The sequence below is a fragment of the Ammodytes marinus genome (assembly GCF_949987685.1).
Source record: "Ammodytes marinus genome assembly, chromosome: 16".
Classification (NCBI taxonomy): Eukaryota; Metazoa; Chordata; class Actinopteri; order Uranoscopiformes; family Ammodytidae; genus Ammodytes; species Ammodytes marinus.
In genome coordinates this window covers 16,721,957-16,736,111 of record NC_137220.1, presented here as the reverse complement: position 1 = coordinate 16,736,111, position 14,155 = coordinate 16,721,957, and the positions used below count along the sequence as shown (strand labels likewise).

Sequence of the window (14,155 nt, the reverse complement as noted above, 5' to 3'; positions counted from 1 at the left end):
GTTAACGCAGCACGTTAACGCCGATAACGGCCCACCACTAATAAGAAGATAAACAAGCTCTGAAACAGACGCTATCAAATAAGGAGTAACACTCTATATGCACTGCTCAGATAGAGGAAGGAGCAGTTAGGTGAGGTAGTGGTTTGACAGACAGACGCATAATAAGAAGAGAAGAAGAAGGACTGCAGAGACTCATCAGTTACACAGAGCACACACGACGGGTAGCGAAGGAGCGTGTCCTCTCGAGGCGGTTCACTAAGTGTGTGCTTGTTAGACTGAAAGGGCACTCCTGAGGGAGGTAGAAGGACATGGCTGAGGAACCTAAAGACCCTTGGGTGTTTTTATTTGAGAGGCTGAATCTGGCATAGTGAGAGGTGCTTTTAAGAGAAGGAAGGCAACTCATCTTGTCCTCTCGATGGCATATATATTAGAGGGTGGGTTTTTGCATCAGAGAAAAAGACACTTCTACTTATCTCCACCTTGAGAGAGCGGGTGACATTATGATGAAAAGTCATCAACACTTAAAGGCACTTCCTGTTCTTAGAGCATATATGGAGGACTTTTAATGAAGTGATCTCAAGTGATTTTAAAGTCTGAGGGTGTAAAAAAGAGCAGCGATAGATTGATGGACTGTGCTATTCAAGGATAGCCTGGCACCACCCGCCTACCTACTTCCGCTGAATTTTAATTTCCCTTCAATAGTCAGTCTGGGTATGCGGTATATTAGTGGGTTTTCTCCTGTAAATTGTTTAACAGGTCCAATCAGCAAACAGAGGGAGTGGCTGAGAACAATGACATGCGCCAGTTTCAGTTGCAGAAGCTGCCGCATGACATACGTCACGACCAAACGTTATGCGATTGGTTGGCAGATCCAGAGTGGCACTGTGCAGATCCAATAGTTTTAAACTTCAACAGACACCCGCCTTCAAGTGAGTATACGTTTGTCAATTTGAGCGATTCTAGACCTTCTTTACAAATGAAATGAAGTACGATGGTCTGGTAGGACCAGGCTGATTCAAGGAGCCATGGGTGAGTAAATATGAGGTAAGATGCGCCCTAACAGTAAAGTTACAGCCTTAACCAATGAGCTTAAATTAACTACAGAATCCAATGGTATAGTTCTCAGTGGGTCCATCGCTACGGCGACTCCTTTCAGATACATGCAGTCATGTGATTTATTGATATTAACTAGGACTGCTTTAAAGTCATTTGGTAATTTGTGTCTTTAGTGCTTGCCAATGCTTTTTTTCTTGTCCAAATCTTAGCTGAAGTGGATCTAACATTTCCCCATCATGCGAGAGGAGCTGCCAATATTGCATTAATTGAACAGCTCTGGGTGTTTACGTGTCTATATTTAACTTCTACAGTGTTTATCCAACACATTTAAACACTGGAGAAATTCCTGTTTGCGTGTAAGGGTGCGATTGCAAAGTGGACCTGAGAGAGAGAGAGAAAAAAAGAGAAAAACTATGGAGGCAGCTCAACCGCAACACACCGGCGTTGTAAGATGATAGGAGCTCATGTTCTTTTTACTGCTGTGTGCTTGCTCCGGCTCTTTCGCACACAGGCTTTAAAGTCATTTGGTTTATCCGTACTCACATCTGATGCTGGCCCTTTATCAGCACCCGGACAGCGGAAGGTGACAAACTCATGGCAGCGTTTGTGAACCACGAAAGAACACACTGTGGAGAGAGAGAGAGGGAGAATGGAAGAGGTTATTTAGTTTTTTAATCAGAATAGCTTTTGTTGTATGTAATGTTTAGTATAAGAATTGTGAGGGAATCGGACAGAAGAAGAGTTGCACTTCCTCATGGACATGAGTATAATAACATGACATTACATTTAGCACAGGAGTATAATCATTACACATTGACTCACTGACTTTGTAGCCTGGACTTCTTTTTTTTTAAGTTCAAGCAAAATTCGATTGATTTATCATTCAGTAGTATATATATACACTTATACTCATATATGTAAAGGGTAAAAAAGGTGTAGTGATTCTAGAGGAAAAATGGTTGTCAAACACCCAGTAAATATCTCCTCTTGAGCTGCTATTTAAAAAAAAAAGATTTTGAAAACAAGCTTTCTCTAGAATGGCTGACTCCACCTCTAATGCATAAATACACACATGAAAACCAAAGAGAGTGTGATGGATCAGAATCTAGATGAGATGAAAAGGCGTAACTTGGCTCTACTTTTTCAGGCTGGTAACAGTCGGCAGTGCAGAAGAAATGTGTCAGAGCTCAGGCTCACAGCGGGCCTGTCATCTCCACCATTGACAGACCAGACTAGCAGGGAGGCTAAAATGGCTCCCAATCAAACACACATATACACTCCTTATGATTGCACCCCAGGGTCTATTTACAGTGTGTGTATGTCTTTTTTTTAAAGACATGTTTTGGCATTTTTATGCTTTATTGATAGTGTAGAGACAGAGTTGAAATGGGGCAGAGAGAGGGGAGTGACATGCAGAGAACGGCCGCGGGCTGGAATCGAACCCGGGTCCGCTGCTGGCCGAGGCCCATGGGGGGGACGCCCTACCAACTGAGCTAAGGGCGCCCCCAGTGTGTGTATGTCTGAGTGAGACACAGAGAGGGGCAGTAAACACTCCCAAACAACAGATATGTTGATGATAGAGGCAGACAAAGCAGGTTAAAGAGTGACTACTGCGCATATACTAAAATAATATTGAATTAACTTGCACCAATGGGGGTTTATGAAATCTGGCATAACCTGCTTGTCTATAGATCAACTGTTAATAATAAAAGTAAGAGGAAGTTGCAGCCTAAAGCCTGATTTATACTTGTGCGGTACCGCGTGCGCAGAGCCTCCGCGGAGCCGCAGAGAGCCTGTGCGGTGGCCTCAGACCCCGCCGCGTACCAACTGAAAATTGTGACTACGCGCCAGATGCCGCAGACGCCGCAGAGGTTTGGTTGGGCATCAAAGCAACAAGGAGGGATTTCAACAGCACAGGAGCTCTTCCTCATTGTCATCAAACTCAAAATCTTCCAGTTTTCATTTGTTTAGCAACGGATTTCGCCGATAACATCAAAAGTGCAGTGTGCAATCTGCGACACGGGCGAAACTACTACCAACGGTTCATGAGAACGTTCGGTGTCCGCAGAGAACGCAGAGGCGCAAAGCCGCACAAGTATAAATCAGGCATAAGAGATGAGTGACAACTCTATATAGAGTTACTGACATAAATGTGTAAAGCTGACTTCATATCAATCATATCTCAGTTCAGTGGTGTCTAGAAACAAAGTACATCAACTCATTAACTACAAATGTAAGGTTATTTTGAAGCATTTTAATTTAACACTACTTTGTAAATCTACTCATATATTTTAGCTGTGGCTACTAGTTATAGATTGAACTACTGAAAGTAAATAAGTAGGTAACAGCAGCCTCAACAACAGCTTCAACATGAAAAGTACAATCAAGTATTTGCATATCTCTTAGTAAGTGAAGTGAGGTCAACCAGGCAAGAGGGTATTCGGCAACAGCTTCCCTGAGTTAGAGAATACAACGATTTTCTTGACTAATTCTATTTAATTCTATTATTTTCACGCACGCACGCACGCACGCACGCACGCACGCACGCACGCACACACACACACACACACACACACACACACACACACACACACACACACACACACACACACACACACACACACACACACACACACACACACACACACACACACACACACACACACACACACACACACACACACACACACACACACACACACACACACACACACACACACACACACACACACACACACACACACACAGGCTACTCAAATCCTGTGCACCTCAATGGTACTTCATTGCCACGCAATATCCTCTCTTTGGTCACACCACCCACTCACTGTGATCATATCACACATGCACACACACAAATGTGAGCACAAACACACACACCACCCACTCATTCCAATGGTATTGCATATTGAATACACAGAATGAGGATGGGGGGATGGAGGTAGAGATAGAAATTGTGAGAAATCTGTGTGCACATATTGCTTTAGGCAACTACCAACACACATGCACACGCACACACACACACACACACACACACACACACACACACACACACACACACACACACACACACACACACACACACACACACACACACACACACACACACACACACACACACACACACACACACACACACACACACACACACACACACACACACACACACACACACACTGTAAGCCTTCTAACACAAAAACCCTTTGGCCAACACACAAAATAGCTAATAAAGGTGCCCTCTATTTCTCCCTTCAGCAAAACTCCCAACCTTTCATCGTCAGAGCCAAACAACACCAATAATTACTTGACTCATCCATATACATACCTGCTCAGTTGAGGCTATATACTTATTAACAAAGGTGGAATTTAGACGGAACAATATCTACAGAGATGAATGTATGATTGGCAGTGGTTCTCACACTTCCCATGATGATGAAATGATATGTGATATAACATGCTGCAAAGCAAACCAGCTAGCGATAAGTCCAGATAAAGATGGAAATCTTGTTGTATTTGTTGTTGCTGTAGTTTTGCAATTGAAGAGCATGTATGGATAATACCACAATTAACCGTGCTCTATTCAAAGTCAATCTCCTGCATTCAAAATGTTAAAAGAAGTACTACTAAACTATATCTGTAAGCACAAATAATTATAATATAATATTAATCAGTGCTTCTGCATGCTCATTCTCAAACTTATACTTTTTTGTTCTTTAATATAATCGGATCGCTCTAGATAGTATATTTGTGTTTTATCTTTGCATTTATATAATTGTATTTTCTTTTTCTTTAAATAGTGTTGATTGTTCCAGATAAATAAAACATCTAATCAAATATATAAAAAGTACTCTATACACAGAATGGTACCTGTGTTATGTTGTGTTATGTTTATTTTATGAACACCAAGATAAGTAGTTCAACTGTCTTGAAGCACTTTTCAGCATTTAATTGTGGTTTATTCTGCTGCAGTGCATTTAGCTCTCAACAGGACCACCATCATATAGAGAAGCAAGCAATGTGATGTTTTCTTGGTAAGCTACTTCTTCTGTTTCATCCCTTAAAAAGAGGCAGTTAATGTTAGGCAGCTGGACCACTCCTTTTCCTGTCATATGTCCATTAACGCCTCTTTGCCCTGCCCTGCATGCGTGTTTGTTGTTTTGTGTGCCTCCATAGTCCCTCCCTTTTTCTCTCTCTCGTATATTGTATCTCAAAAGGTTTCCATGAGGTAACCACCACGGTCGATGTCCCAGCAATAATCCTGCTCCCACATTCCCACTCATATATTTAACATTCAATAAACTCTTCATTTTGCCTCTCAGACACCGAGATCAACATCACAATCTTGTTGTGACAGGGGTTGACACTAAGGTTTAAAAGCACTTGCCCTAATAAAAACAACCGTTGGTGTCAACCCCTGTGTTGGCATTCAACAACTGCACTTCCTCAATTTGGGTTTCTGGTGTCTATTGCTTGAATGGAATTAGTGCCCCCTCAGTTTCACTGTGTACGTTTCTCAACTCTTTCTCTCACTATACCTCCTCCTCCTCTGCTCCTCTCTGTCCTCTCACTGCCCTCCGTTTAACTGATCTCAGTGTGACTCCGGTGTAGGTGGCATCCTGCCTATTCTGCCTTCATTATTTATCCTTTACATTAAATATCCATGAACGTCTTTTAACTTATAAGGCCTTGCGGTCTTGCAGCACCTTGCCCATCTAAGCTGTTTACACCATAAAGACCGGCTCGCCCTCTTTGCTTTATCTCAATGCAGGTCTCCTGGTCTTTTCTCCATATGCAAAACAAAAATCATTTTGCTCCGGAGCATTTGCCAACCGTGCCCCAATTCTGGACTGGTGTGTTTTACATGTCTAAGCAGCAGATTCAGGTAAAATCCTTAAATTAGGACAAAAAATTGTTATTTGCTGTTTACTTAAATTACTTCTTCTTCGTCTTCCAACAGGTGCATTCACTCAGCACGCTCACTTTAAAAATGCATATGGCCATCATGTTTGTCCATCCTCTGCTACTTTAGCATCATGGCAGTGCAAAATGGCGGGCTCCATGGTGGCAAGCCCCACTCTTATGAAGATATAAAAGGCTCATTCTAAGGACTTTCACATTTAATTTTCAAGCTATTGTACATTATTTTAAAAACCCTTATGAATTCCATATTCCATTTCTACCTAGTAAGCTCTGAAAAATGCCAATAAATTCTACCCGCTGCACCTTTAAACAGACATTAATACACAAACAGACACAGGCACAATTTCCCCTCATGTTTCTGTCTTTGCCTTTCTTTCTGTGTACCTGTTGCTCTCTCTTTTTGTCTCGTCGTCTCCTCTCCCTCTCTCATCAGTCTGTTACATCACTGTGTCTGTGACCCTGGGCTTAGGTTACTGAGTGTTAAGCAGCAGTGTAGTGTACCTGTACTGGTCTACCATGTACACAGGCATGGCATTGAGTTACTCTACAGACTGCAGTTAGCACCTCACAAATCCTTTCTCAGCCAACAGGGAGCTACTTGTATTCTATGGCAAATATTTTTTCTGGTTCTCCCTACGTCTGTGGGTCTTCTGGGCCATTCTTGTGACCATTCCTGCGTTCCAATACCCATACTTTCTGCTATTTAGTATGGTAGAACAAAATATTTAGGATGACCCAATTCTTGTGGTCAGATTTAGTATGCATAAAAATATCGGCCGATATTTTTAGTGTTGAAAACTGCATGCTATTTGGGCGATTCTGACCCACAATCCAGTGCGCACCGGAAGTGAGGTCACATCGACAGAGCCTCCGTATGAAAACAACCGTGGATGCGAAGGAGATAAAAGCAAGAGGCAAGATCAAGGTGCAATGTTATGATGAAATAAATAAGTTAAAGTATGCCCCAATTGTACGCCTGCTGCATGTTAACTTGATAATTTTTACGGTCAAATGTAGTATGACGAATAGACAGACTATGCGATTTGGAATGCAGGGAATATCTCATAAACGCTTTAAGGAGTTTTCTTCAGACTTTGCCCAAATGTCCACTCTTATTCAAGGATGAACTGATTATATGTTGGAAGTCATGTTGTTATATGTTGGAAGTTGAAGGCCAAGGTCACTGTGACCTTGGCCTGATTGGATTGTGGAGGAACTGATTGGATTGTGGAGGTCAAAGGTCACTGCAGCCTTACGTATTTTCAGGTCACTTGTACCATATTGAAGATTCTTAGGAGCTTAACCTTCTCTAAAGCATTGCCTAGCACCACTATACTTTCACCGTTCGACAATTGTATGGCTTGTGGAGGAATATAACTGCCAGGCGGTATTTCTAGTTCTGTCTGTCAACTTAATTAGACTGAGGACGATCCAATAAGGCTGCGGTACAATCATCATTTTCCACAAAGATTTTTCCGATAATAATAAAAGCTTTTGTGTTATTTTTGTTGAACATTCTTGATAATCTTTCAGATAAAAACAGCTTCAACATTAAGTCACAGAAACATTCCCACTGTCATCTCTGGGGATACTGCTGTGCAAGTCTTGACATGTTCTCACTCAGTGTCCTGAAAGCATGGATTTTCACAAGTCCTTTTCCCAAGAAACAGCATGCCACTGCATGCACACTGTCCACATGTTTCGATAAACATGAAACCACGAAGCAAAATAAGATTTCTAGGATGTGAAAAGAGCTGAAAGGATGAGTCAATTCATCATAAATCAAATGATTGAAAATTAAATCAGCAACTGTTTTATTAATCGATGAAACTTTTATCAAGCAAAAATCTACAGCCTCTCAGATGAGGATTTTCGGATTAATCTCGCCCTGGTGATTTGATTCACGAATTGCTTTTTAAATGTGTTCAGTTTTTTATCTCATCCCTCAAACAATGGAAAAACATGAAAAGCAATAATGGATTTTAAATGATAGAATTTCATCAAGAGTGCCGTGTGGTATCAACTATAGAAACTGAAGCCCCTGTCAAGTGATTACCTCTTGGGAATTGTGTTTTCAGCATGATATATATATATTTTTTTTTATGTCCTCCCTCAACAGTCACATGGCATCGTTATGCAACGACTGGTTGTCAATCAATATCATCCTCATCACAATCAAGCTGGCTGTGTACTAATACAGCGTGAAGAGGAACAAAAGGAGTGCACCATCTCAAAAGAAGTAAGACGAGAATAAATGTACTGTTTGCTCAAGCTGTTAGAGTCAACATTTTCTTTTCTCAATAGAAGGAAGTGAGTAAGAAAGAATCGCACAGCAAAAAATCATCAAATACTAACTCCTAAACAGACTGAACGATAATAGTTATTTATATGTAAGGCAGAATGGACTATTTTGAACATCTTTGACTTTCTTATTTGAACTATTTTCTGTTCTATTCTTTTCTACCATCATCCTCCCCTCTCCTTGTATATTCTGTTCATGAAATGTTGGCAGAACACTTATGTTGTACATAGCAGTTTCCTCTAATGAGCTGCCAATGTGCGCTTGTGTGTGTGCGTGTGTGCGTGTGTGTGTGTGTGTGTGTGTGTGTGTGTGTGTGTGTGTGTGTGTGTGTGTGTGTGTGTGTGATCAGAGAGACACACAGTGACAAGCTGTACATTGATGTCTCAGATTTAGACACTATAGGATTCCGGTTCAATGCTGCGACATACGTAGCAGCGAAATATGCTAGTTAGTCATCGCTATCAATCTATAGCTGTAGCAGTATACATCAACTATAGTGTATCACTGGCACAAACACAATATGTTTCCAGCTGAACACCTGCTGTAAGCCACTGAGTATGATTAGTGGTTGTTTGCATAAAATAAAGAAAGCTGACAAATGGACTGTCTATTTAATTATGACTGCCTAAGGCCAGGCTTATCCATTAAATACAACTTGTAATTGGATGTATCAGATCTGAACACAACTCTTACTATGATTAAGTTTCAACAAAGTGATTGGACTTATACTTCTCACATGGTATTAAAAAGCTTAAGTAACATTGAATCCGGTTTTCCGAACAACTGCACATTCACAGGGATTAGCATGTTTTACCAAATTTAATAGGAAATCTAAAAGTCTAAAAAGTGTCGGAAGGCAAAGCTTTCAATAAACTGGTCGATCTTCGTTCTTACCCACACCTATATTCATGAAGGCTGGGTAATGACCAAAAGGACGGGACTGCGGGTACAAGTGGCCGAAATGGGTTAGGCTGGCGTCTCCCTTAGAGAAAGGGGGAGAAACTCACTCATTTGTGAGGAACTCGGAGTAGAGCCGCCGCTATGTCTTTGCATCTAAAGGAGCCGGTTGAGGTGGTTAGGGCATCTGGTAAAGATGCCCCCAGGGCGCCTCCCTGGAAAAGACCCAGAACTAGGTGGAGAGATTATATCTCCACACTGGCCTGGGAACACCTCAGGATCCCCCAGTCAGAGCTGGTCAATGTGGCCTGTGAAAGAAAAGTTTAGGTTCCCCTGCTCGAGCTGCTGACCCGACCCCTGATAAGCGGTTTAAGATGAGTCATGTGAGTGATGAGTGATCTAAAAATAGAATGTAATAAATGTGTTTCCATCCACCTCTTAGGAGTTGAGTTAGCAGCTAGTGACACAATTGAATTACCTAATCAATAGAACGCCAGTCAAATGTCAAACATAGCACCCAAAATGTCCATGTACACAACGGACAATTAAAAGAAATGTTGCCACATGGTGATGTTTTGGCAAGAAGCAATCATGCCCAGGACCCGCATCTTTTGAAGCAGTGTGAGTGATCAACTGGGCCAAGTGTGAGTGTGCCATAAATGAACTGCTTCATATTTATCTGGCTTGGCTTTAAAAATATCGACACAAACATTTGAGCCAGATCCTTTTTGTCTAGTGTTTCTATTATTTACTGAGAGCCATAATGCTTCCCATACAGTGATGATGCTGTGGGAGGCTCTGCCAACATCTCATTTCATTAATACCTGATGATGACACAATGTGAGACGGGCTTTGGACACGAAACCTGCTGTAAAAATCAGAACAGTGGAATTCTGCTATGGCTAGAACAGCCCTAGAATTGCCCTGAGCAATGTTGGACAAGTGTGTCTTAATATGACAGGCCGGTAACTATCTGACTGACAAGATCGTCTTGTTTGCTTGCTCACTGAGACAATGGATGACAATTTGATTTTCACATAGACTGCTATATTGACTGACGTGTTCACCGATTTAGTGCCAAAATATATTCTCCGTGACCTCGGCCCGGCAGTCTGGCACAGTGTTAAAACAGAGAGGAGATTGTTGAGAGCCAGACTACTGGTCCAGTTTCTGTTTCTGTTTCTTGCTCTTCCTACGGTCTCAGCAAAGAGGAAATAACCTGACGAGTGATGTGAAAGACTCAAAGACGTAGCCGTGCAACAGGAGGAAGACGAAAAGGCCAAGATGATAAAGAAGAAATAGCAAGGAGAAGAAAGTCAATATTCCAAACAACAAAAAAATGCCATTCACCTTGGGCACCTCCCCCTGTGTGTGTGTGTGTGTGTGTGTGTGTGTGTGTGTGTGTGTGTGTGTGTGTGTGTGTGTGTGTGTGTGTGTGTGTGCGTGCGTGCGTGTGTTTGTATGAGTGTGTACGGGCTTATATAAGGGGGCTGAACAGCCTACGCCAATGTATAAATACCCACGATGCAGCTGGTGAAGCAGGGAGTAGGGTCAGAGTGAATCAGCACACCCGTAACACTCCTCCTCTTTCTCTCTTCCATCACTCTATTCTCTTGTTCTTTATTTTCTTCTTCTCCTCCTCCATCTCTACATCCATCATTTTTTTCATGTTGTTACAGTGTGTGCTCTTGTGGTAAAAACACAGAGGATTTCACTTGGCAGGCAAAACTGTGACCTCCAGGTTGGTGATGATCTTGAGAAGATCAACAACCAGTGTAAACAAAAGAAAGATCCCTTTCAAATTTAGATATCAAGGTTGTTCAAAAGATCTGGTAATGCTGAATAATTGTGCCTTTGTGGCTTCAGATGAACTACATTTATTTTCTTAGTTTTCATTTGCATTATTTTATCTTTGTGACTTGTACAGTCCATCTGTTCTTTGAGTGGCCTTGCTGTCTTTTTTAATATCAGAGTCGCTCGGAGCACAGTGCAGACGCTTGATCATTTCATTTCAGTCCTCTCAGGATACACAGCGACTGCTAGCCGACACTGACAGCTCACATGCAGTATGTTCATAACTGGTTTGTTGTTTATCTCTACTGGGACAATGACCCCCGCCAATCTGTTGCTGATATGTCACATTCAAATATTTATGCCGACCTAGAATTTTCATCTTTATTATGTATCATTCGCCAGATTCTGCTATCACATTTATTGACTTATGTTATGGACGAGTGAGTGCAGGTTAAACTAGTACGTATTGACACATGTACAGTATAGCAGCATTGTCATCAAGTCAAGAATAACCCCTTCAACGGATATTGATTGATTAGAGATTGATCCCAGTAGACTTGTGACAAGGACATAGAGTACTTTCTAGTATTGACCTGTTCATCCACTGTGAATATGAAATAATATAGTATATTATCCCCCTCGATAGTGTACTAACTCACATTCAATTAGAAATAAGGAGGAAACACTACAGTCTGGCTGGCTTCATGCGCCGATTAATTTCAGTTGCAGCTCCGTGCCAGCAGCACTGTGAAGGAATTCTGGCAAAAAACTATTCTAGGTGGTTCAGCTTACACCTCCACCCTTATCCACTCTCATTCACTCAATTCCCCCTCTCTCTCTCACTCTCTCCGTCTTTTATTCACTCTGCATCTTTCTCTGGATCTTTTGTCAATCAGAACCCACTAGCCTGTCTATTGACCTTTTCCCTTAAATTGCTCTCTGTGATTTATTTATCCATCTCCCTTTCTGTCACTTTTAAAAGTCCATCTCCCTTCTCTCTGTATCACTTTTTTTATTTCATTGCCATCATGCTTTTTGTCGCCACTGAATTTTTAAGTGAAGCGATCATATACTCATGGGTATCATAGATTTTTTTTACTAAATATCGAGGCAAACCACCAAACAGTGGGTGAGATATTTCAGTCAGCAGTTTAGTGGTGGAGCAATCTACAGACTAAGAAATTGCCATCCATAGGCGCCTCACGGTTAGCATGGCTATTAAACACTTTGTCAATAGTGCTGCAGCTAACAAGGATTCACACATTGATTTTTATTTTTCATTACATTATTTTGTCTATACACGTCATGAAGAAGAAAAAATACCTGTCACCAGGGCTAAAGGTCAAGGACTTAAACTTGCTTTCTTTGTCCAATCAACGATCTAAAACCCAGAGATTTGCAATTTAAATCACAGCTCACAGCAGTAGTACATCCATCTTCAACACGCACGCACACACTCAACTTCTCTCCTCCCTCCCTCCACCCTTTACTGCCACTTTCGCTCTCTCTTTCCATCTCTCCCTCTTAACTCACCCACAAACAATACCTGCTGTTTTGGTCCAGACAGCAAGAACAATAACTGAGGGGTGGGAAAGAATAAGAATAACACCGAGAAGGGTAATGCTTGACTGTATAAATGATGTGTATATGACTGTTTGCTCTATTTGATTTACAGAAGAGTACTCGTCATTGTCAACATGCAGTTTTAGCTGATTTAGTGATTTATTCATTAATTCAGAGTGAGAGAGATGGAGAGGATGAGAGAGAGAGAGAGAGAGAGAGTGGGCGCGAGAGGGCAGAGGGGTGACAGTGAAGAGCTGCAGATATTAACAAGAGAGCAGAGGAGACTAACCGCTTTGAATACCAAATAATGAACTAAATACAATGTATAAAAGATTATCGCTTAGATTAAAAAAAGAGGTGGTATTGTCCCAAAATGGATTCAATAATGTGAAATTACACAAAATCTAAAAGCATTTCTTCTATCTTTAATCTGAATTCCCATGGCACTTGTGTTTGGAAACACAGTGAAAGCTAATTGTTGAGGCATTCTTAATTCCCTTGAGAAATGAACAAATAAATCATTCATACAACAAGTTTGCATTTAGTTATATTGTATGGCTAAGGAGCCTGGACCTCCCAAGGTCTTTCAATTTATGGTATTCATGTGGGTTTACAAGACGTTTGACCGACCAGAGGGCTCTCTCTGACTTTTAGTCATTAACCCCTTACAAAGTTACATGTTATGACCAACGGCTATTTACTACTCCTCTTAAACCACACCCAAGAAAACAGCTTTGTATTGTTCCTCATAAACAACACCTCCAGTTGCTCAATCCTTCTCTAAACATTCAAGTTACAAATACATTTTAGAACCGAATATATGATGAATATCTGAATACACATAGTTACACGTTAAATTGACGCCACACTATTCAGGGCGGTTACTTACTCCAGAGTCTATGTCATGTTTCAAACCTGCCTGCTGAAGTGTGTGGCAAGAGGGAAGACTTAGCAAATGTGGAAGCTGTGTATAGGTACATTTATCATGGAGTTCTACACACAAGAGTATTGGCACACCTCATCTCTGAAGCTCGAGACTGCTTTTTCAGCTTCTGATTCTATCTCTTCGGTTCTCTATCGTACAGTATGGCGCTGACTTGGTGTCTTTTGTGTGTGTCTAAGTGTGTGTGTGTGTGTGTGTGTGTGTGTGTGTGTGTGTGTGTGTGTGTGCGCGTGCGTGTGTGTTTGTACAACTACTCACTTAACGCTTGGCCAAAAGAATGCCTCTGTTATCACCTCAGTCTCTCTGTCTTTGTATTTCAAATTCAAATGTATATGATGTTTAGTGGTGTGGCACCGGAAATGAAATGTTATAACGATGTCAAATTGAATATACAGTGGGTGGATTGACATTTAAATAATACGTTCTCTCTCCCACCAGCTTAAGCGCAGAGTCCCTAACTTGACGACATGACATTCGTAAACTGAAAAAGGGAACAGGAGAGGAAACGATAAAAAGAAAATTACATGAGCCTGGGTAGTGAGTGAGACATTGGAAAAATGGAAAGATGAGAGAGAAAAATCAAAGCGATGTGAAGGGAGGGTGACACAACAGAAGAAAAGTCAAAGAAAGGCAGATACGTATAGAGATGGAGGGAGGGGCCGAAAAAAAGGAGGTCGTGGATC

The 14,155-nt window shown here is 41.4% G+C and overlaps 1 protein-coding gene across 1 annotated transcript in view; it reads right to left on the bottom strand.

Moving 5' to 3' along the window:
• The window catches only part of LOC307263544 (protein kinase C beta type-like), an 82,519-nt gene that overhangs the window by 55,394 nt on the left and 12,970 nt on the right, over window positions 1-14,155 (bottom strand). Inside the window, exon 3 of the mRNA XM_080044709.1 lies at window positions 1,600-1,682. Within this exon, the coding sequence (XP_079900835.1) occupies window positions 1,600-1,682 (83 nt within the window). The remainder of the gene's footprint in view (window positions 1-1,599; window positions 1,683-14,155) is intronic.